Genomic DNA, 24572 nt, shown 5'->3' with positions numbered 1-24572 from the left:
CTAGCTTGATGAAACTCTTTACACTCCTTGTTTTTGCTACAATCCGCCTACTTCCCACTAGGAATGCTTTTTTGGTTTGGGAAACAACAGAGAAATCTATGAAAGCCCAGATTGAGGGTTGGAGTGAACTTACGGGTCCACATCTTACTCTCTTTCCACTCCTTAACCCTCAACTCCCTTAAGTAGGACCGCCTCATTGTACGACCTCCAGACAGGTAAGCCTAGAGCTCACATGCGGGTACTTATCTTACCCTATTTTAGCTCATGGCTATACATATGCATTTAATTGTTCACTGTTTTCTTTATGTTTTAGGTATGTAATCTATAAGACATCATTGTTTTGTTATTTGTCTCACTATGTTATTCTAAGGAATGGTCGTAGTCTCCCGGCCTTGTTATCTTGGACTTTAATTGATAGGTTAATCCACTAGACTGTTGAGTCCCTGGACTTACTCTTACCCCTAAGTTTATACCCATGCATCTTAAAATGCTCACCACAATGGGTGGTTATCTGTTTTCTAATATTGTGATGTTTGTTTACCATTATCCCCCGAGTGTTGGAGAAGGTGCAAAACTCACGGTTCAGCACTACATATATGGTGGTCGTGTCCGGTAATTCAGCCACTATGGAGGAGAGTATATGCACTCCTCCAATCACTAGGCCTCACTCCCCCATTCACCCCAGAAACAGCCCTCCTACATATGGAGATGCCCAATCTTACCACCCCTAGGGTAGCCCTTACAATATACATCCTTATGGCCACAAAACTTGCCCTAGCCAGAGCTTGGAAAGAGGAGGGTTCACCTGCCTTTTCCCAGATAATCTCCACCGTCCACTATATCGGACAAATGGAACGATATTCGTATAGAGCCCTAGACAAGGTTGACTCCTTCCACGAGATCTGGTTCCCATGGATTTCGAAATTCCCAAATTGGGACACAAACCCCAAGCCCTCTCCTTAGAGCATCTCCTCCACCCACCCCCCTTTTTCTTTCCCCCTTTTTTTTTTTTTTTTTCTTTCCCTCCCCGCCTCGCCCCTCTCTCCTCCCCCTTACCATTATTACTGTTCACAAATTCCGTCTCTACCTTAAAAGCACGTAGACACAGACAGTACCATACTATTGATAGCAGGCACAGCTTCCAGACACACTCCCATTATAGCTCACTTTCATAAAAGAGACCCTTTCTATGCCTTCCTATTTTTCTTATTACTTACCTATATGTTCACAAATATTTTAATGTTATAACATCTATATATGTATCATCTCTGTGCATGTAGGAGATCGCTTCATGTATCATTTTAAGGCATTGCTATGTTATATGTAAAATTCGTCTCAATAAAAATTTTGTTTAAAAAAAAACAAAAAAAACTTTTGTACATGACCTATTACACTCCGCATAAGGGATATAAGTAGTACAATTTAGATTTTAATAAATGCCCTAAATATCAATTACCAGGAGCCGATTTAATCCATATGCCGTGTTAATGCCCTAAAATATAACAGCTGTGGCTAAAGTTAGAATACTGGATCAATATGGTCCTAAAGATATCTCCTATATCTCCTTTTACTTTTTCCAAGCACAACATAGTCATCCTCACCTCCTATAATACAGACTTGACCAATAATAAACGTATTAACTCTTTTATATTGTGCATAAGAAGCCTCATCTTCCACAAGTGGAAAGATAAGGCAATACCTAAATTTACAGAAATAATGAAAAAAAGCAATGTATTATCGAACAGAGACACTGATACCAATTTAGAACAAGTGTGGACTTTTTTTTTTTTTTAAATGGTCAATTTTTATTAAATCATTCTCTAAGGAAGAACAAGACTTTATTATATTTCCATTCAGAAATACAGACTTAGTCCTACTTGGAATATGGCAGGATCTATAGATTGGGCTACAGAGGGAGGGAGAGGGGGAAATTATATATATGTTTATTTTTTTTAATTCTTTTTATTGTTGTTTTGTGGGGGGGGGGGTTTATTAAAGGTTTGGTGTTATAAGAGAAAACTCACACAGAAAATGTACAATTTTCAGTTTCAATTTAACACAGATATTTTGATATCCTGAATTATTTATACAAACAATTTTACATGTTTATTCATAATATTTTGAGTTTCCCTTTCTTTTTTGCCTTCTGTACCCTGTTGCTTTATAAATAAAAGTCTGGATGAAGATGGCAGACCTGGAACTGCTGTGACTACTCTACAGCAGAAGACCTGGAGGGTAAGTCCTTTACATTTATTCACAGGTAAAAGGACAACACCGACATTTTTAGGTCACAGTGTGGCTCTTATCCCCTCAGTTAAGGGTCTGGAGACTAAGTTATATCCCTTTTGGGGATATCGGTAATTTGAGCAGTTAAGCATTTTACCCTCTAACGGCACCGGAGCTCCGGCCATTTGTGAGGTAGTCGTGTGGTGTTTTGGGCACAGTAAGAGGGCTTTCCAAGGAGTTCATTTTTATTCCCCCTTTTCAATAAATATTCTAAGGGGTTCAGTCTTTTCCCTTCTCACACATATTAGGGCTTTGTAATATTGCTATGGGTCCTGAAAAGGGGGCTCTTATTTGAGCGTAGCTACACTAAAATGAGGGCGGTATTTGTTTATAGTATCAACTGCCACGAAACAACCATATCGCTAATTGCTAATCAAAAGCAATTGTTATTCAACTGAGGTGTTGTTCCGGACATTTGTCAAGAAAATGTGGACCGCAGCAAGTCTAATTTTTTGGCGCCATTCCGCCCATTTTGGGCTATTATGTCTAGCGCCCGACCCCTCTCCCGCTTATCTCCATTTTTATTTATAATTTAAAGAGGAGCATCAAGTTCTTTATTGTAGAACTAGTTGCGACTATGAGATAACACACTTTGGAATTAGAAGCACTATGCGTGCCCTAAATCCCTTCTATGTTCCACTCTACAGCGCCATTTTAGTCAGAGTCCGTATCAGTGTATGAGCTCTACTAGTGTTAGATGCTGGAGCAGATGGTGTTTACAATGGGATTGCAGCTTTCCTAGCTTTATTATCAGATCACTCCTTGTATCTGCATCAGGAAGTTTCTGTAATTTTATCTCCGGTGCGTTACTTCCTACCAGTCTTTTCTGTGTTCCCTCTTGCTGCGGGTGTTTCTGCAGTGTATGCACTACAACTTCTCTAGTGGGGGTGCATTTCAAGCGCTGTTGAGGCTCTCATGGGTTTTAGGTTGATCCAGAGTGACTCCGCCACAAGTACTAATTCATTCCTATCTTTTGACAGTATGATTAGGAGGCGCATTTTATTTTTCAGGGTGCATACTATAGCATGTCGGTTTTATTTATTGAATCTGTATCTGCTGTGGTAAATCCACTGGCCTTCCAGAACAGTCAGTGATGATTGCCATTATATCCTATTCTCTATGGGACTTAGGGCAAAATTTATCAAGCCCCGAAAAAATGCGCCTAAAAAGTCGCGATTATTTTCGCTATAGTTCGCAATGTGTGAATTCAAAAATGTCGCCAGTATTTATCAAAATTCTAGAGACATTTTTGGGGCAAAACTTTTTTGCGATGTCAAGCGAATGGCTGATCCTAGTTTTCTTGCGAAACGCGATTATTTTCGCTATAGTTCGCAATGTGTGAATTCAAAAATGTCGCCAGTATTTATCAAATTTCTAGAGACATTTTTGGGGCAAAACTTTTTTGCGATGTCAAGCGAATGGCTGATCCTAGTTTTCTTGCGAAAATGTCATTTTCACTTTATTTATAGAGATTAATACAAGAATTAGGCATTTCCAGACAACTTATTCGCATATACTTAAGACTTGCGAATGTTATGAGTCAATTTGTTCGCACATATGAAAAGTTGCGACTTTATTGGCGCATAACCTTTCATAAATATGGTGATATAATTTGTGAGGTTTTTTTGACGACAAATGTGAGAATATTCTTATTCTCACTTTGATAAATCTTGCCCTTAATCATATCCAGTGTGGTAATTGTATTCTCATAGTTTGCAACTGAAAATGTACCTCTACCTGTGTTACCCTTTTCAGGTTATATGTATTTATATATTGCTGGGCAATAGTGCTGTACTTTTATTATGGCATAAAATTACTTGTTGGAATGCTGTGAACTCATGTATGATTGTGCACTGTACAGGGTTACATTATTTATTTTCAAGGTACTTAGTTCAGTACTGTATCTGTTTTTCTTTAACCATTGCCTTTGCTGACATCTTGTGGCAATTATTGGTATTGCACCTTGTGCAATATCCATTTTGTCTAAGGCAGCATCAGATTCTGCTATGTTCTTTTCTTCTCTCTTATTTGATGAAGAGTATATTATTATATGTTGATTTACTAACCTTTTTGGAGGTTTTTAATCATTATTGTTTGTGGCTTATATATTATTAAATTCTGCTGCAGGATATAGTGTCATATATAATGATTTTTACATGTCCCTCTAATCTGAGGTAGTATGTCTTTGAGAATTTGGGGATTCGGTTGATTGATCCCTCCTACTCTACTGTAAATATTTTATATGTTTATGGAGATTCCTTATTTCTACAGTGGATTGTATATTCCTGAGAATTTTATAAGCATTATGCCTGCTTATACTCTCTTTTTTCTTCTGTAATTATTAAATGTGGGGTTTGGGGATATTTTAGCATTTAGAGATTAGATCCCTCTCCTTTCTTCAGTAGAAGATGTATATTCTTGATGTTTTTATAAGCATTATGCCTTTTTATCCCCTCATCAGGATGACTCCTCTTTCAGGATTGATATCTGTACTCGTTTAGTCTCTGATAAGGGATATCAGAGGCTATCCCTATAGCCTACCATATAAGCAGTTTTTAGTGATCCAGGGGGAAGTAATTGCTATCTGGGTTTTCGGCTAGTAGTCTCGCATGTTTGTCTCCAACATTCTCAGGGCTTCTACATTGTTTTTTTATTTATATACCCTTGGATGGTATTATTGTTTTTCTTTACCAGGGTCATTTACTGCATACGACTGTCAGTTATATTTGGGATTCGTTCCATTGGATTGAAGTAAGATTCAGACATTTTCTGAGGTCTTCATTCTTATTTTTTTATCTGGAACTGTAGATAATTTTCCAGGTTCTTAGCTATCTCTGTAGGTATCTATTGAGTATACTCTTTATGTACCGGTATTTATGTATGATGAATTTTTTTATATGTGGCAGAACTTTTTCTTATGGTGATTTTAGATTAATCACCGCTTAATCATATTATATGAGGTTATTGTAATTTACATACCATTAAGGCAATTCATGGTTTTATTTGTGTATACTTAAGGCACCTCTATACCCCTAGTGTTTCTTCTTCTTTTTCCTTATTCCCTCAGCTGAATTACTTGAGGAGTATGGGAAGTGGGAGGGATATTTAAGCTTTGCTAGGGTGTCTTTGCCTGCTCCTGGTGGCCAGGAGCTGAGTTTTCCAGCAATGACTGGAATTGTAGACTGTCTATGCCAGTAAAGAAAATAATGTATCAGGTAAGCATAAATTTAGTTTTTCCTCTTTTGTAGAAACGTAGCTCCTTTCCATGGAGCATACTAAGGTAGGCACAGGTTAGTGCACATTTCATGAGAACACTATGGCCTCTATTTATCAATGTCTGTCGGACCTGATCTGACAGTGCGGATCAGGTCCGACAGACATCGCTGAATACGGCAAGCAATACGCAAGCCAGCAGGGGAGTGTCAATCAACCCGATCGTACTCGATCGGGTTGATTTCCGGCGATGTCTGTCCGCCTGCTCAGAGCAGGCGGACAGGTTATGGAGCACCGGTCTTTGTGACCGCTGCTTCATAACTGCTGTTTCTGGCGAGTCTGAAGACTCGCCAGAAACACGGGCCATCAAGCTCCATATGGAGCTTGTTACATAGAGCCCATTGTATTTATATATATATGAATATGAGCAACTGGAGAGCCAGGGTGCATGCAGAGGATGAATAGTATAATGAATAAAAGGCAGCACTCACTGGTCCTTTACATGTGCAATTTATTTTGTGACGTTTCGGGGACCATATCCCCTTCCTCAGACGTCTGAGGAAGGGGCTACGGTCCCCGAAACGTCACGAAATAAATTGCACATGTAAAGGACCAGTGAGTGCTGCCTTTTATTCATTATATATATATATATATATATAAAGAGGTGTAACTAGAAACCACAAGGCCCAGGTGCAAGAATCTAAGAAGGGCCCCCTTCCCTCCCCCCCCCAAAAAAGTGAATTTGATACTTATCTTTTTTTTTTTTACATTTAACACAGAAAAAATATGTGAATCAGATTACATGTCTGCAAAAGGAGGTACCCTGTGCCCACAGTCTGTGAGATGGTCTGAGCCCTATTACTGTGTATAGTGACACTAATTAACCCACCAGTACTGTAAATAGTGAGTTAGTGACAAAGTCTGTAATCTGCCGGTGATATGGCTGGCCTGACCCTACCTGCCCCAGTACTTCATAAAGTGACCACAGTAGTCTGTGACATGGTCCAGCCCCCCCATACTGTATATAGTGGTACTATATAGTGACACTGTTTACCCCCCGCCCCCCCATGCTTTAGTAACAAGGTCTGTAATTTGCTGGTTCCACAAACACACACACACAGTCACATACACACACACAGTCACATACATACATACACACATACACATACATGCATAAATACACACACAGTCACAAACATACACACACATACACACACATAAACACCAATGGGTAAAACAGAAACACTAACCCCTGCAGTCAGAGACACTAGTGAGCTATCATGTCACACTCACATGATATCAGTGCAGGCAGTGGCAGGTCAACGTTTTTTTATTTAAAAAAAAAATAAAAAAAATATTTTTTTTGAAGCTGGGTCCCCATCCTCAGGGGCCCAGTTGAGGTTACGTACTCAGCACCCCCTGTAGTTTCACCCCTGTATATTTTTATATATATATATATATATATATATATATATATATATATATATATATATATATATATATATAGTGCTCATGAAATGTGCACTAACCTGTGCCTACCTCAGTATGCTTCATGGAATGGAGCTACGTTCTTACAAAAGAAGAAAAACTAAATTTATATACAGTATATACTGTATATATATATACTGTATATATTAGTAATGTAGCAAACACAACTGCTATAGAAAGCTCAAGACACATGCACACACCCTGAGCCTATTTAAATATGCTCTTATGGAAAGAAGCTATATTTAAAAAAAAAAAAGATACCTAAAAAAATAAATACAATGGATGATAAAAGGAGATTTGATTGTGTTTTTAACTATAAGCTCTATATAAATCATGATAGTTAAATTTTGACTTCAAGGTCCCTTTAACCCACAATTCTTTTGAATAAGTCCCATGTAAAAAGTGTATCCTCAACTGAATTATAAATGTTTAATTTTTACTTCTATGTGCCTTTAATGTGAAGCTGCAGTGGTTTTATTTTTTCTTGCTGTCTGAAAAGAACACAGTTGACAAGTCTGATTTAGTTTCTGCATGCTAATATTTTACATGATGTCGGATTATGATGATGCAATTTATTTGTACACCTCTTACAGCATTTCTTTTTTTCTTCTTTCCGTTTTGTTTTGATCTTATTTTATAGTTTTTGTTCCTTTTTTTGTTTTTCTCACTAGCATTCATTCTGTGGCCTTGATGATCATTTCCAGCAGATGAGAATGGTTGGTATATATTATGTATATGATAACATTCTAAAGAGCAAAAACCAAAGTGTTTTTGTGACCCAGTAGAGTAGTTGTTGCTCTGGTGTTAGGTCGGAGAATCTGTACAAGGTGGATGATATGTCAAGGATGTTTGAGATTGGAGCTCAGAATGTTAATAAAGTTGAATTTAAACCATAGAAAAATGTATCTAGTATTTCTATAGAGGAGATGCACTTTATAGTATTCAGCAAAAAAAAATATTCTAAAAATAAATCAAATTCTATTTCTTTTGAGTAATGATGATGGTCCACAGGGTCCATAACATGTGGGATATAATTCCTGCTACAAGGAGGAGGCCACGAATTCACACAAGAGCTTACATTCCATCCAATCTCTCCACAGTTTTTGTTCTTGTCCTCTCAGGAAAAGGACAGGAATATAGGTGTTCCAGCTACTTGCTTATAGATTAATGTTTGGGAGCTAAGATTAATGTAAGACCCTTTATCCCTGGGACATAACATTCACAAAGAAGACAGAAGAGATTTACAGCAAGCTGAATGACACAGGGACATATGAATACCATGCTATGTGTGCAGTATCTCCCTAGGGATTTCAGTTATAACTAGCCTCAGGCATTGCAGGGACATGTCCCTTAGCCTCCCTCTGTGGGATAACGATATTTGCTTAGACATCCTCTTCTCTATTGTATAAGCACTGGATACTGCTGCAGTATGGTGACTGGTAAGCCTGTGGAGTGGTGCAACTTCCGGTAAGCCATTTACCACAACACAGAGGCTATTAGAACGTACTCTGACACAGGTACAGCATAGCCAGGGGGCTTAGCCTGCTCTCCCACTGACACACTTTTTAGTCCAAAACAGGAATTTAACTGCCCTATATTACTAAGGAGGGCATTCTTAGACTACTGACACGCTTTTGGACACTTTTGCAGCCCTGGAAGCCCTTTAACATTTTTAAAAAAATGGGGTATGACCTTTTAAGGAAACCACTGCTTGCTCATTATAAAGGCTTTTTCACAGTTTTTAGCCTCTCTGAGGTAATGGACTGTTCCGGACGGTAGCCCTGCCACCTTAGCTGTCTTTTTTTTCTCACTCCAGAGCTGTAGCTGTGGAGGAAAAGGCCTTTATATCATCTGTCTGCCTTTTTTTCTCTGAAAACAGCTTCAAATTGGATCCTGTCACTGAAGGGTGGTGAGTACCCATGCAGGAGCTGCCAGGGGGTCACTTGTCATTAAGTTTATTATAGGGCCTAGGTATTACCTTACCCTTTATGCAGCTGTCAGGGGTGTGAACTGGCTAGTTTAGATGGCTCTCTTCCATTACATTTTATCAGTTCATGTGTGTTGTTTCATTCTATATTTGTAAGTTTTGCACATATTGGAACCCAGTAAATCTGTCACCACTGAAACACTGTCAAAACTATGGTTTTGTGTCTATTTTTCAAATCAGTACCAGTGTGACAGGTCAATCAACTTTGCAATAGTTGTGTACCGCAATTTCTGCATGCAAATCTGCCACATCCTAGTTCCTCTAAGGAATTATGTGATGTTCCTGTATATATTACTCAGGTCTCTACTTACTTTACTCCTGAGTTTAAAGATAATTTACACAGGGTTATGGCAAAATATTTAGCGGCTATTCCTAAGCCAAATAAGCGTAAAATCAAATCTGGGGATTTATCTCACTCTCTTGATGTGAACATGCAAAATCCTTCCACTCAACCTCAAATTCCTGTCCTGCTTCAGTGTTTTGACTCTGAGGGCTCAAATTCATCTGGTTCAGATGGGCAAGTGTTATCTGGTGAACAGGACCCTGAATTCGATAATGATTTGAGATTTAAGGAGGAGGATATCCGCACCTTGTTGTATGAGGTACTGAGAACTCTGGGTATTTCTGAGGAAAAACCTGTTGAAAACAAGCCTGAAAAATCTGTTAAATATTGTTTTCAAAGCTCCAGAGGTATTTCAGGTTCCTGATTTGGTTTCTGACTATATAGCCAAAGAATGGAAAAAACTTGGTATTCCACTTGCTCCTCCTTCCAGGTTTAATTGAATGTAACCGGTTCCAGAGCAGAACTTGGAATTATGAGAAACCATACCCAAAGTTAATGGATCTATTTCCACTCTTGCCAAATGCACTACAATCCCCATGGAGGATTGCACCTTTTTTGGGGATACAATGTACTGCAATATGGAGTCTTTCTTGAGAAAGCTCTTTCTTCAGACAGGTCTTCTGCTTAAGCTAGCTGTGTGGCCCCAGCAGGAGCCCTATGGTGTGGTCTAAAATGGTTTCTGAACAATCATCTGCTGAGGAACTCCAGAATTGCATTAAAGCTCTCAAAATGGCTAACGCCTTTATATGTAATGCAGCAATGGACATCATCAAGATAGATGTTAAGAACATGTCTATGGCTGTTATTGCCTTATTGTTAAAATCATGGCCAGCAGACATGGTTTCAAAAAATAGGTTAATGTCTCTTTCCTTCTACGGGAAGATTCTATTTGGTTCTGATTTGGACTCAATTATTAAGAATGTTTCTTGTGGGAAAGAAGCTTTTTTCCCTAAGGCCAAGAAATCTAAGGTAAAGAACAGACCAAATAATAGGTTTCATTCTTTCATTCCTGTGGAGAACAGAAGTCTTCCTCTTCTCAAAAGCCTGAGTCTCCCAAGCTGGTCTGGAAGCCTGCTTCTTCATGGGCAAAGAACAAGAAGTCCAAAGCCAATACAAAATGAAGGTGCGGCTCCCAGACCCGATTCAGTTCTGGTAGGGGCAGACTTAGTCTTTTTCAGAAGGCCTGGCTTAAAAACATCAAATTCCAGGGTAGGCTTTCGCTCCATGCCTCTTCAAGGACGATTCCATCTGTCTCATGTCCCCAAAAATCCTGCTAAAGCAGCTGCCTTTATGCAATGTGTTCAAGATTTAGAGGATATGAGAGTAATTTTCTGTATACCTGTGTCTCAACAGGGTCAAGAGTTTTTCTCCAATCTTTTCATTCTCCCAAAGAAACTAGGAACTTTCAGACTTATTTTAGATTTTAAAACCCTAAACACGTGTTTCAGGGTCACCACTTTCAAGATTGAAGCCATGCAGACAAATGTACCCTTAATCCAACAGGATCAATTCATGTCTACTATAAACCTTAAGGATGCATACCTGCACATCCCTATCCACAAGGATCACCATCCATTCCTAAGGTTTCCATTACAATTTTTAGCCCTTCCATTTGGTCTGGCTACAGCTTCTTGCATCTTCACAAAAGTCTTAGGAGCATTGTTGGTGGTGATCAGAGCTCAGGGGATCTCAATTGCCCCTTATCTGGACGAGATCTTATTGCAAGCTCCTTCCCTGCTTCTAGCTATTGCTTATACTCAAAGGCTACTATCTTTTCTCTAAAAACACAGTTGGAGAATCAATATGCCAAAGAACTCTTTAACTCCAGCTACAAGGGGGTCCTTTCTATGAGTCATCATAGATTCAGTCCTAATGCATCTATTCCTGACGGAATATCACAGATTAAGACTTCAAAAGGCATGTCTGTCCCTGAAACGCGCTTCTTTTCCATCAGTAGCTTAATGCATGGAGTTAGTGGGTCTTATGGTTGCGGCTTTGGATGTGGTTCCCTTGGCCCACTTCCACTTGGGACCTCTTCAATTATCTATGCTCAATCAGTGCTCAAAGAATTATCTGCAATTGGAACAGCAGATTGCTCTGCATTTGTCTGTCAGATAGACAATCTCTTTCGGTACATACAAGGTCCTTCTTTGACCCTTGAGGTGTCCTTTCTTTACCAGTCATGGGCCATTGTGATGCCAGATGTCAGTCTTTCAGGCTGGGGTGTGGTCTCGAATTCTCGAAGAGCACAAGGAGTTTGGTCACCTCTGGAGGCAAGGTTACCAATCAACATTATGGAATTCCAAGTGATTCTTCAGGCTCTTCAGTCCTCGCCCCTCTTAAAACAGGAAAATGTATCCTTTTCCAGTCAGAAAAAATCACGATGGTGGCCTACATAAATCATCAAGGGAGTACCCGCAGTCCACTGGCTATGCAGAAAGTATCTCAGATTCTGTCTTTGGCAGAGAAGAATCAATGCTCCCTATTAGCAGTTCACATTCCAGGAGTGAACAGTTGGGAAGTGGATTACCTCAGCCGTAAGTCAGTACATCCAGGAAAGTTGTCTCTACATCAGGACAATTTCAACCAATTGGAGATCAAATGGGGTCTACTGGACATAGATCTGATGGCCTACCATTTAAAATCACAAACATACAATGTATTGTGCAAGGTCAAGAGATTCAAAGGTTCAAATGACGTATCTGTTTCCTCCATTTGGTTTACTTCTAAGAGTAATTGCTTGAATCAACTTTGGTAATCTTGATTGATGTAGCCTTGCCCCACAGAACATGGTATGCGGATCTAGTGCAGATGTCCTCTTCTCCATGGCTTCTTCCTCTAAGAGATAATCTCTTGTCTCAAATCCTCTTTTCCATCAGGATCTCAAATCTCTAAGTTTAACGGTGTGGAGGTTGAACACCTAGTTTAAAAAAATAGATGGTTCTCTGATTCAGTTATTGACACTTTGATTCAAGCCAGAAAACCTGTTACCCAAAAAAATGTTAACATTTTTTGGAGAGCATACTTTGAATGGTGCTCATCCAGAGGTTTTTCTTCATATTCCTTTAGGATTCCTAGAATTCTTCAGTTTTTAGAAGATGGCCTTGTCAAAGGTTTGTCTGCTAGCTCCCTAAAGGTTAACATTTCTGCTTTATCCGTTCTTTCATAGAAAGTTAACTAAATTTCCTGATATTCAGACTTTTGCTCATGCACTAGTAAGAATTAGGTTAATTGTAAGACCTATTTCTCTGCCCTGGAATTTGAATTTAGTTCTTTCTGTTCTGCAAGGTTCTCTCTTTAAACCGATGAAATAACATAATTTATGTAAGAACTTACCTGATAAATTCATTTCTTTCATATTAACAAGAGTCCATGAGCTAGTGACGTATGGGATATACATTCCTACCAGGAGGGGCAAAGTTTCCCAAACCTTAAAATGCCTATAAATACACCCCTCACCACACCCACAAATCAGTTTAACGAATAGCCAAGAAGTGGGGTGATAAGAAAAAAAGTGTGAAGCATATAAAATAAGGAATTGGAATAATTGTGCTTTATACAAAAAAATCATAACCACCACAAAAAAGGGTGGGCCTCATGGACTCTTGTTAATATGAAAGAAATGAATTTATCAGGTAAGTTCTTACATAAATTATGTTTTCTTTCATGTAATTAACAAGAGTCCATGAGCTAGTGACGTATGGGATAATGACTACCCAAGATGTGGATCTTTCCACACAAGAGTCACTAGAGAGGGAGGGATAAAATAAAGACAGCCAATTCCTGCTGAAAATAATCCACACCCAAAATAAAGTTTAACAAAAAACATAAGCAGAAGATTCAAACTGAAACCGCTGCCTTAAGAACTTTTCTACCAAAAACTGCTTCAGAAGAAGAAAATACATCAAAATGGTAGAATTTAGTAAAAGTATGCAAAGAGGACCAAGTTGCTGCTTTGCAGATCTGGTCAACCGAAGCTTCATTCCTAAACGCCCAGGAAGTAGATACTGACCTAGTAGAATGAGCTGTAATTCTCTGAGGCGGAATTTTACCCGACTCAACATAGGCAAGATGAATTAAAGATTTCAACCAAGATGCCAAAGAAATGGCAGAAGCTTTCTGGCCTTTCCTAGAACCGGAAAAGATAACAAATAGACTAGAAGTCTTACAGAAAGATTTCGTAGCTTCAACATAATATTTCAAAGCTCTAACAACATCCAAAGAATGCAACGATTTCTCCTTAGAATTCTTAGGATTAGGACATAATGAAGGAACCACAATTTCTCTACCAATGTTGTTGGAATTCACAACTTTAGGTAAAAATTCAAAAGAAGTTCGCAACACCGCCTTATCCTGATGAAGAATCAGAAAAGGAGACTCACAAGAAAGAGCAGATAATTCAGAAACTCTTCTGGCAGAAGAGATGGCCAAAAGGAACAAAACTTTCCAAGAAAGTAATTTAATATCCAATGAATGCATAGGTTCAAATGGAGGAGCTTGAAGAGCCCCCAGAACCAAATTCAAACTCCAAGGAGGAGAAATTGACTTAATGACAGGCTTTATACGAACCAAAGCTTGTACAAAACAATGAATATCAGGAAGAATAGCAATCTTTCTGTGAAAAAGAACAGAAAGAGCAGAGATTTGACCTTTCAAGGAACTTGCGGACAAACCCTTATCTAAACCATCCTGAAGAAATTGTAATATTCTCGGTATTCTAAAAGAATGCCAAGAAAAATGATGAGAAAGACACCAAGAAATATAGGTCTTCCAGACTCTATAATATATCTCTCTGGATACAGATTTACGAGCCTGTAACATAGTATTAATCACAGAGTCAGAGAAACCTCTTTGACCAAGAATCAAGCGTTCAATCTCCATACCTTTAAATTTAAGGATTTCAGATCCTGATGGAAAAAAGGACCTTGAGACAAAAGGTCTGGTCTTAACGGAAGAGTCCACGGTTGGCAAGAGGCCATCCGGACAGGATCCGCATACCAAAACCTGTGAGGCCATGCCGGAGCTACCAGCAGAACAAACGAGCATTCCTTCAGAATCTTGGAGATTACTCTTGGAAGAAGAACTAGAGGCGGAAAGATATAGGCAGGATGATACTTCCAAGGAAGTGAAAATGCATCCACTGCCTTCGCCTGAGGATCCCGGGATCTGGACAGATACCTGGGAAGTTTCTTGTTTAGATGAGAAGCCATCAGATTTATTTCTGGAAGTTCCCACATTTGAACAATCTGAAGAAATACCTCTGGGTGAAGAGACCATTCGCCCGGATGCAACGTTTGGCGACTGAGATAATCCGCTTTCCAATTGTCCATACCTGGGATAAAAACCGCAGAGATTAGACAGGAGCTGGATTCCGCCCAAACCAAAATTCGAGATACTTCTTTCATAGCCAGAGGACTGTGAGTCCCTCCTTGATGATTGATGTATGCCACAGTTGTGACATTGTCTTATCTGAAAACAATGAACAACTCTCTCTTCAGAAGAGGCCAAGACTGAAGAGCTCTGAAAATTGCACGGAGTTCCAAAATATTGATCGGAAATCTCACCTCCTGAGATTCCCAAACCCCTTGTGCCGTCAGATACCCCCACACAGCTCCCCAACCTGTAAGACTTGTATCTGTTGAGATTATAGTCCAGGTCGGAAGAACAAAGAAGCCCCCTGAACTAAACGATGGTGATCTGTCCACCATGTCAGAGAGTGTCGTAAAATCGGTTTAAAGATATTAATTGAGATATCTTTGAGTAATCCCTGCACCATTGGTTCAGCATACAGAGCTGAAGAGGTCGCATGTGAAAACGAGCAAAGGAGATCGCATCTGATGCGGCAGTCCTAAGACCCAACATTTCCATGCATAAGGCTACCAAAGGGAATGATTGTGACTGAAGGTTTTGACAAGCTGATATCAATGTTAAACTTCTCTTGTCTGACAAGGACAGAGTCATAGACACTGAATTTATCTAGAAACCTAAAAAGGTTACCCTTGTCTGAGGAATCAATGAACTGATTGGTAAATTGATCCTCCAACCATGAACTTGAAGAAACAACACAAGTCGATTCGTATGAGATTCTTCGAAAATGAGAAGACTGAGCAAGTACCAAGATATCGTCCAAATAAGGAAATACCAAAACCCTATTCTCTGATTACAGAAAGAAGGGCACCGAGAACCTTTGAAAAAAATTCTTGGAACTGAGGCTAGGCCAAACAGTAGAGCCACAAAACTGGTAATGCTTGTCTAAAAAGAGAATCTCAGACACTAAAAGTGATCTGGATGAATCGGAATATGCAGATACACATCCTGTAAATCTATTGTAGATATATAATGCCCTTGCTAAACAAAAGGCAGGATAGTCCTACAGTAACCATCTTGAATGTTGGTATCCTAACATAACGATTCAATAATGATAGATCCAGAACTGGTCTGAAGGAATTGACCTTCTTTGGTACAATGAAGAGATAAAATAAAACCCCAGCCCCTGTTCCAGAACTGGAACTGGCATAAATACTCCAGCCAACTCTAGATCTGAAACACATTTCAGAAATGCTGAGCCTTGCTGTGTCAACTGGGACACGGGAAAGAAAAGAATCTCTTAGCAGGAGGCCTTAACTTGAAGCCAATTCTGTACCTTTCTGAAACAATGTTTCTGAAACCAGAGATTAAGAACGGAATTGATCCAAATTTCTTTGAAGAAAACGTAATCTGCCCCATACCAGCTGAGCTGGAATAAGGGCCGCACCTTCATAGATACTTAGGAGCTGGCTATAGGTTTCTATAAGGCTTGGATATATTCCAAACTGGAAATAGTTTCCAAACTGATACCGCTCCTGAGGATGAAGGATCAGGCTTTTGTTCCTTGTTGAGAGGAAAGGAACGAAATGATTATTTACCCTGGAAAGAAAGGGAAAGCAAAGTTGACTTAGAAGACATGTCAGCATTCCAAGTTCAATCCATAAAGCTTTTCTAGCTAAAATAGCTAGAGACATATACCTGACATCAACTCTAATGATATCAAAAGATGGTATCACCAATAAAATTATTAGCATGTTATAGAATAATAATAATGCTATAAAATTATGATCTGTTACTTGTTGCGCTAAAACTTCTAACCAAAAAGTTGAAGCTGCAGCAACATCCGCTAAAAATATAGCAGGTCTAAGAAGATTACCTGAACATAAGTAAGCTTTTCTTAGAAAAGATTCAATTTTCCTATCTAAAGGATCCTTAAATGAAGTACTATCTGCCATAGGAATAGTAGTACATTAGCAGGAGTAGAGACAGCCCCATAACCTTAGGGATTTTTGTCCCAAAAAACTCTAATCTGTCAGATGGCACAGGATATAATTTGCTTAAACGTCTAGAAGGAGTAAATAAATTACCCAAATTATTCCATTCCCTGGAAATTACTTCAGAAATAGCATCAGGGAGATAAAACACTTCTGGAATAACTACAGGAGATTTAAAAACCTTATTTAAACGTTTACATTTCGTATCAAGAGGACCAGAATCCTCTATTTCTAATGCAAATAACACTTCTTTAAGTAAAGAACGAATAAATTCCATCTTGAACAAATACAAAGATTTATCAGCATCAACCTCTGAGACAGAAACCTCTGAACCAGAAGAACCATTATCAGTATCAGAATGATGATGTTCATTTAAAAATTCATCTGAAAAAAAGAGAAGTTTTAAAAGACTTTTATGTATACTAGAAGGAGAAATAACAGACATAGCCTTCTTAATGGATTTAAAAAATAAAATCTCTTATGTTATCAGGAACACTCGGAAAATTAGATGTTGACGGACAGCAACAGGTAATGTAACAGTACTAAAGGAAATTTTATCTGCATTAATAAGTTTGACATGACATGCAATACAAATAACAGCTGGAGAAAACAGATACCAAAAGTTTATAGCAGACTTAGCTTGGTAGCTCCAGCACTGTGCAGTGATTTTCCTGTAGTATCTTCTGACTCAGTTGCAACGTGGAACATCTTGCAATATGTAAAAGAAAAAAACATATAAAGCAAAATTGATCAAATTCCTTAAATGACAGTTTCAGGAATGGGAAAAAAAATGCCAGTGAACAAGCTTCTAGCAACCAGAAGCAATAAATAATGAGACTTAAATAATGTGGAGACAAAAATGACGCCCATATTTTTTAGCGCCAAAAAAGACGCCCACATTATTTGGCGCCTAAATGCTTTTGGCGCCAAAAATGACGCCACATCCGGAACGCCGACATCTTTGACGCAAAATAACGTCAAAAAATGACGCAACTTCCGGCGACACGTATGACGCCGGAAACGGAAAAGAATTTTTGCGCCAAAAAAGTCTGCGCCAAGAATGACGCAATAAAATGAAGCATTTTCAGCCCCCGCGAGCCTAACAGCCCACAGGGAAAAAAGTCAAATTTTTGAGGTAAGAAAAAATATGATAATTCAATGCATAATCCCAAATATGAAACTGACTGATTGGAAATAAGTAAAGTTGAACATTCTGAGTCAAGGCAAATAAATGTTTGAATACATATATTTAGAACTTTATAAATAAAGTGCCCAACCATAGCTTAGAGTGTCACAGAAAATAAGACTTACTTACCCCAGGACACTCATCTACATGTTTGTAGAAAGCCAAACCAGTACTGAAACGAGAATCAGTAGAGGAAATGGTAAATATAAGAGTATATCGTCGATCTGAAAAGGGAGGTAAGAGATGAATCTCTACGACCGATAACAGAGAACCTTATGAAATAGACCCCGTAGAAGGAGATCACTGCATTCAATAGGCAATACTCTCTTCACATCCCTCTGACATTCACTGCACGCTGAGAGGAAAACCGGGCTCCAACTTGCTGCGGAGCGCATATCAACGTAGAATCTAGCACAAACTTACTTCACCACCTCCCTTGGAGGCAAAGTTTGTAAAACTGATTTGTGGGTGTGGTGAGGGGTGTATTTATAGGCATTTTAAGGTTTGGGAAACTTTGCCCCTCCTGGTAGGAATGTATATCCCATACGTCACTAGCTCATGGACTCTTGTTAATTACATGAAAGAAATCAGCTTTATCCAGTGATTCTCCATATGGTTTTGTTCATAAGGTAGTTTCTTCAGAAAATATCAATCATGATATTGTTGTTCCTTCTTTGTGTCCAGATCCTACTAATGCTAATGAATTTAACATAATCTTCATGTAGTCAGAGCATTGAAGTTTATCTTCAAGCTACTAAAGAGTTCAGACAATCTTCCAGTTTATTTGTTTATTACTCTTGGACTCGTAAAGGCCAGAAGGTTACTACTGTAGCTTTGGCCTCTTGGCTCAGATAGGTAATTCACAAGGCTTAGTTGGTGGTGGGAAAGTCACCCCTAAATGTATTGCAGCACATTCTACAGGATCAGTTGCGACTTCCTGGGCTTTTTAAAATGATACATCTTTAGAGCAGATTTTGCAAAGCTCCAACATGGTCTTCTCTGCATATCTTCTCAAAATATTACCGCTTTGATGTTTTTGCTTCTTTTCTAAGCACCTTTTGGCAGGAATGTCCTTCAGGCCGCAGTGTCTGATAAATAAGAACTACCAGAAAAGTGTCCCACCCATACCTTAACATGGACTATCATTGGAATTATGATAGTCTATAGGCCCTGCCGTTTCAAATTTTTGGGCAACCGTTCTAAATTGCACCTCTATAGACCCTGCTTTTGTCTTTCCTACCTATCTGTTTCCTATTTTCTGCTCGGCTATGCGTTAAACTGTGGAGAGATGGTAGCTGGAAGAGAATTTAAAGGGACATAAAACCCAAATTTTATATTTCCTGATTCAGATAGAACATACAACTTTCCAATGTACTTCTATTAGCAAATGTTCTTTGTTTTCTTGTTATCCTTTGTTGAAAAGCAGGAAGGTAAGATAAGGAGTGTGCACGTGTCTACAATGTTATACATTAGCAAGAGCACTAGATGGCAGCACTATTTCCTATCATGAAGTGCCCCAGACATGTGCATGCTACCTATCTATATATCTCTTCAACAAAGATAAACATGAGAACAAAGCAAATTGGATAATAGAGAATACCATTTTTTTTTAAAAAGTTTCCAATTTGCTTCTATCTGAATCATGATACACAAAAATTGGGTTTCTTCATGTCCCTTTACCTTTAAGCTCTTGTGTGGGTTCTTGGTGGAAATGATATCCCACATGTTATGGACTCTATGGTCTATCATTCCGAAAGAAAATAATTTATCAAGTAAGCATAAATTGTGTTTTTGTAACAGTATTTTATTTTTAAGCAAATATATTTTTTTCCTCACTATGTGCCAGTAATATGTGATACTGCTTATCGTGACATGCGCTATCATTAGCGTGCCACTTGTAATATGGCCCCTTCAAAGAAGTTAAACACATAATTAAAGTTGCACAGATGGAGTTCTTTAGAGGAGGCGACATGGCTGGTGAATAGATATACTTCTAATTGGTTCACTGGCTATGTCCTGCACTGAGGTTTGGAATGCATTGCATCTGGGCATGCAACTAACTATCGGCCAGATTACGAGTTTTGCGGTATGAGGGGTGCAGTGTTAACTTGCACGTTATTCTCACTGCTCACTTTCCGACAGCGCTGGTATTACAGGTTTTCAGAAACCCGACATTAAAAGGCAAGAAGTGAGCGTAGAGCAAAATTGTGCTCCATACTGCGCTCCAATACCAGCGCTGCTTAAGTCAGCGGTGAGCTGGTTGTACGTGCTCGTGCACGATTTCCCCATAGACATCAATGGGGAGAGCCGGATGAAAAAAAAGTCTAACACCTGCAATAAAGCAGCGTAAAGCTCAGTAATGCAGCCCCATTGATTCCTATGGGGAAACACATTTTATGTTTACACCTAACACCCTAACATGAACCCCGAGTCTAAACACCATTAATCTTACACTTATTAACCCCAAATCTTCCGCCCCCGACATCGCCGACACCTGCATTATACTTATTAACCCCTAATCTGCCGCTCCGGTCATCGCTACCACCTACATTATGTTATTAACCCCTAATCTGTCGCCCCTAACGTCGCTGCCACTATAATCACAATCGCAAACACTAGTTAAATATTATTAACCCCTAAGCTGCCGCACTCCCACCTCGCAAGCATTAGTTAAATATTATTAACCCCTAATCTGCCGCCCCTAACATCGCCGCCACCTACCTACATTTATTAACCCCTAATCTGCCACCCCCAACGTCGCCGCCACTATATTATATTTATTAACCCCTAAACCTAAGTCTAACCCTAATACCCCCTAACTTAAATATAATTTAAATAAATCTAAATACAAATTACTATCATTACCTACATAATTCCTATTTAAAACTAAATACTTACCTATAAAATAAACCCTAATCTAGCTACAATATAACTAATAGTTACATTGTATCTATCTTAGGGCTTATTTTTATTTTACAGGCAAATTTGTATTTATTTTAACTAGGTAGAATAGTTACTAAATACTAAAAACATCTAATCTAATAGCCCTATCAAAATCAAAAAAGCCCACCCAAAATAAAAAAAACCCTAGCCTAAACTAAACTACCAATAGCCCTTAAAAGGGCCTTTTGCAGGGCATTGCCCCAAAGAAATCAGCCCTATTACCTGTAAAAAAAAATACAAACAACCCCTCAACAGTAAAACCCACCACCCACACAACCAACCCCCCAAATAAACCCCAACTAAAAAACCTAAGCTCCCCATTGCCCTGAAAAGGGCATTTGGATGGGCATTGCCCTTAAAAGGGCATTTAGCTCTATTGCGGCCCAAAGCCCTAACCTAAAACTAAAACCCACCCAATACTCCCTTAAAAAATCCTAACACTAACCCCAGAAGATTCACTTACCGGGAGAAGTCTTCATCCAAGCGGCAAGAAGTCCTCAATGAAGCCGGCAGAAGTGGTCCTCCAGATGGGCAGAAGTGGTCCTCCCGACGGGCAGAAGTCTTCACCCAGACGGCATCTTCTATCTTCATCCTTCCGACGCGGAGCGGCTTCATCTACAAGACATCCGGCGTGGAGCATCCTCTTCAATCGACTTCTTCTTGCTGAATGAAGGTTCCTTTAAATGACATCATCCAAGATGGCGTCCCTTAGATTCCGATTGGCTGATAGAATTCTATCAGCCAATCGGAGTTAAGGTTGAAAAAATCCTATTAACTGATTGGATCAGCCAATGGGATTGAACTTCAATCCTATTGGCTGATCCAATCAGCCAATAGGATTGCGCTCGCATTCTATTGGCTGTTCCAATCAGCCAATAGAATGCAAGCTCAATCCTATTGGCTGATTGGATCAGCCAATAGGATTGAAGTTCAATCCTATTGGCTGATCCAATCAGCCAATAGGATTTTTTCAATTAATTCCGATTGGCTGATAGAATTCTATCAGCCAATCGGAATCTAAGGGACACCATCTTGGATGACATCATTTAGATAGATAGAATTCTATCAGCCAATCGTAATCTAAGGGACACCATCATGGATGACGTCATTTAAAGGAACCTTCATTCAGCAAGAAGACGTTGATTGAAGAGGATGCTCCGTGCCAGATGTCTTGAAGATGGAGCCGCTCCACGTCGAAAGGATGAAGATAGAAGATGCCGTCTGGGTGAAGACTTCTGCCCGTCTGGAGGACCACTTCTGCCCGTCTGGAGGACCACTTCTGCCGGCTTCGTTGAGGACTTCTTGCCGCTTGGATGAAGACTTCTCCCGGTAAGTGAATCTTCGGGGGTTAGTGTTAGGATTTTTTAAAGGTGTATTGGGTGGGTTTTATTTTTAGGTTAGGGCTTTGGGCTGCAATAGAACTAAATGCCCTTTTAAGGGCAATGCCCATCCAAATGCCCTTTTCAGGGCAATGGGGAGCTTAGTTTTTTTTAGTTAAGGTTTTATTTGGGGGGTTGGTTGTGTGAATGGTGGGTTTTACTGTTGGGGGGGTTGTTTGTATTTTTTTTTTTACAGGTAAAAGAGCTGATTTCTTTGGGGCAATGCCTCGCAAAAGGCCCTTTTAAGGGCTATTGGTAGTTTAGTTTAGACTAGGGTTTTATTTTATTTTGGGTGTTTTTTTTTCATTTTGATAGGGCTATAAGATTAGGTTTAATTAGTTTAAAGATCTTGTAATTTGGTTTATATTTTCTGTAATTTAGTGGGGGTTTTTTTGTAATTTAGTTAATTTAATTAAGTTAATTGTATTTAATTTAGGTAATTTATTTAATTGTAGTGTAGTGTTAGGTGTTAGTGTAACTTAGGTTAGGTTTTATTTTACAGGTAAATTTGTATTTATTTTAGCTAGGTAGTTAGTAAATAGTTAATAACTATTTACTAACTAGTCTACCTAGTTAAAATAAATACAAACTTGCCTGTAAAATAAAAATAAACCCTAATCTAGCTACAATGTAACTATTAGTTATATTGTAGCTAGCTTAGGTTTTATTTTATAGGTATTTAGTTTTAAATAGGAATTATTTAGGTAATGATAGTAATTTTTATTTAGATTTATTTTAATTATATTTAAGTTAGGGGGTGTTAGGGTTAGACTTAGATTTAGATGTTAATAAATTTAATATAGTGGCGGCGACGTGCAGATTAGGGGTTAATAAATGTAGGTAGGTGGCGGCGATGTTAGGGATAGCTGATTAGGGGTTAATAATATTTAACTAATGTTTGTGAGGCGGGAGTGCGGCGGTTTAGGGGTTAATATGTTTATTATAGTATCGGCGATGTCCGGAGCGGCAGATTAGGGGTTAATAATTTAATTTTAGTGTTTGCGATGCGGGAGGGCCTCGGTTTAGGAGTTAATAGGTAGTTTATGGGTGTTAGTGTACTTTTTAGCACTTTAGTTATGAGTTTTATGCTACAGCGTTGTAGTGTAAAACTCATAACTACTGACTTTAAAATGCGGTACGAATCTTAAAATGCGGTACGAATCTTGACGGGATAGGGTGTACCGCTCACTTTTTGGCCTCCCAGGACAAACTCGTAATACCGGCGCTATGGAAGTCCCATTGAAAAAAGACTATACGCAATTTGCGTACGTTGATGTGCGGTAAGGCCAAAAAAGTGTGTGGTGCCCCTAAATCTTCAAGACTCGTAATACCAGCGGTAGTAAAAAAGCAGCGTTATGAGGCTTAATGCTGCTTTTTTACTCATAACGCAAGACTCGTAATCTAGCCGTATGTGTTTGACCCATTTGCAAAGTGAAACAATGTCTTATAATGGGTTGGATGGTCATTAGATTTAAATACCCTGAGAAAACTTTGCAAATCCCTTGATATAGATCTTCTAATTGATTGGAATAGCCACAACAATTAGAAATAATCTTTAAATCCCTGCACACTAATACCAGTAAAGGGGGTAAAATAATAGCACTGACTGTATGGGTTACTAATGGAAAAGGTCCAAAGGGTGTAAAAGGGGTTAGATGCTGTGTTTTGTGTTTGTATTAATAGCAAACTCTTCAGTTGTGAAAACTATATAATTACAAAGGGAGAAACTAACTTAAATATGCATTGATAACAGCATACCTAAGATGTAATGTTTGTGTTTAATACTGGCTCACAGTAAATATAGCTTCACTTACATTGTTCTCTTTTACTTATAGGGTTTGAAAAGAGCACATGGGATGTTCATTTGATTCTTCTGCAACTGCCAAAAATGGACACACAAATATTTTTTAACTCATTGGACTGGTGGGAAATTCCAGACAACTTATATTTTGAGTTTTGTAACAATTTAGTTTTTAACTGGACTAAATTTGTTGTACAGAAATCAACCTTCTCTTAAAGGATTCTAATAAAATGTATTAAAAGATAGAAAATAAAATATTAAATGTCTTTATTGTCTTCATTGTGGAAAAAGTCAGTATGGGCAGAAAGGTGACATTTTCTGATGACATCATTTACAGTTCACTCAAGCATCTAAAGAAGAGGATTTTACTAGAAGACCAATCCCAGAAGATAATGATACAATACAGTCTTTTATATACAACAGTTCAGTGATACTTAAAGGGATGTTAAACACCACTTGCTTTTGTGCACAAAGGTTGTGCTTTGTACCAAACTCCATAGAGAGGCCAAAAAGCAAAATATCTGTAATAAAAATGCTGCAACTTGCCTAAACCAGCTCTCTGATTTGTTAGGTACAGAATTTACTTTTTGGTCTGTTAGGGAGCATGGAACAAAATACATTTTTACTAAAAAGAGGTGTTTATTG

At 38.7% G+C, this 24572-nt stretch overlaps 1 protein-coding gene across 4 annotated transcripts in view; it reads left to right on the top strand.

The window, feature by feature from the left end:
• The window catches only part of JAKMIP1 (janus kinase and microtubule interacting protein 1), a 441501-nt gene extending 417308 nt beyond the window's left edge, over positions 1 to 24193 (top strand). For 3 of the 4 annotated variants that reach the window (XM_053704153.1, XM_053704152.1, XM_053704150.1), the window contains 2 exons: positions 7659 to 7703; positions 23962 to 24193. In XM_053704153.1, coding sequence (XP_053560128.1) covers positions 7659 to 7703; positions 23962 to 23994 — 78 coding nt within the window. In that variant the 3' untranslated portion in view covers positions 23995 to 24193. Of the gene's footprint in view, positions 1 to 7627; positions 7704 to 23961 lie in introns of all 4 variants that reach the window. The other variant, XM_053704151.1, reaches the window with a different exon arrangement.
• The last annotated feature ends 379 nt before the right edge of the window (positions 24194 to 24572 follow it).

The sequence above is a fragment of the Bombina bombina genome, chromosome 2 (assembly GCF_027579735.1).
Source record: "Bombina bombina isolate aBomBom1 chromosome 2, aBomBom1.pri, whole genome shotgun sequence".
In the NCBI taxonomy this organism is placed as follows: Eukaryota; Metazoa; Chordata; class Amphibia; order Anura; family Bombinatoridae; genus Bombina; species Bombina bombina.
Note: the sequence above shows the minus strand (reverse complement) of the source record. Positions and strands in the feature narration are given on the sequence as shown.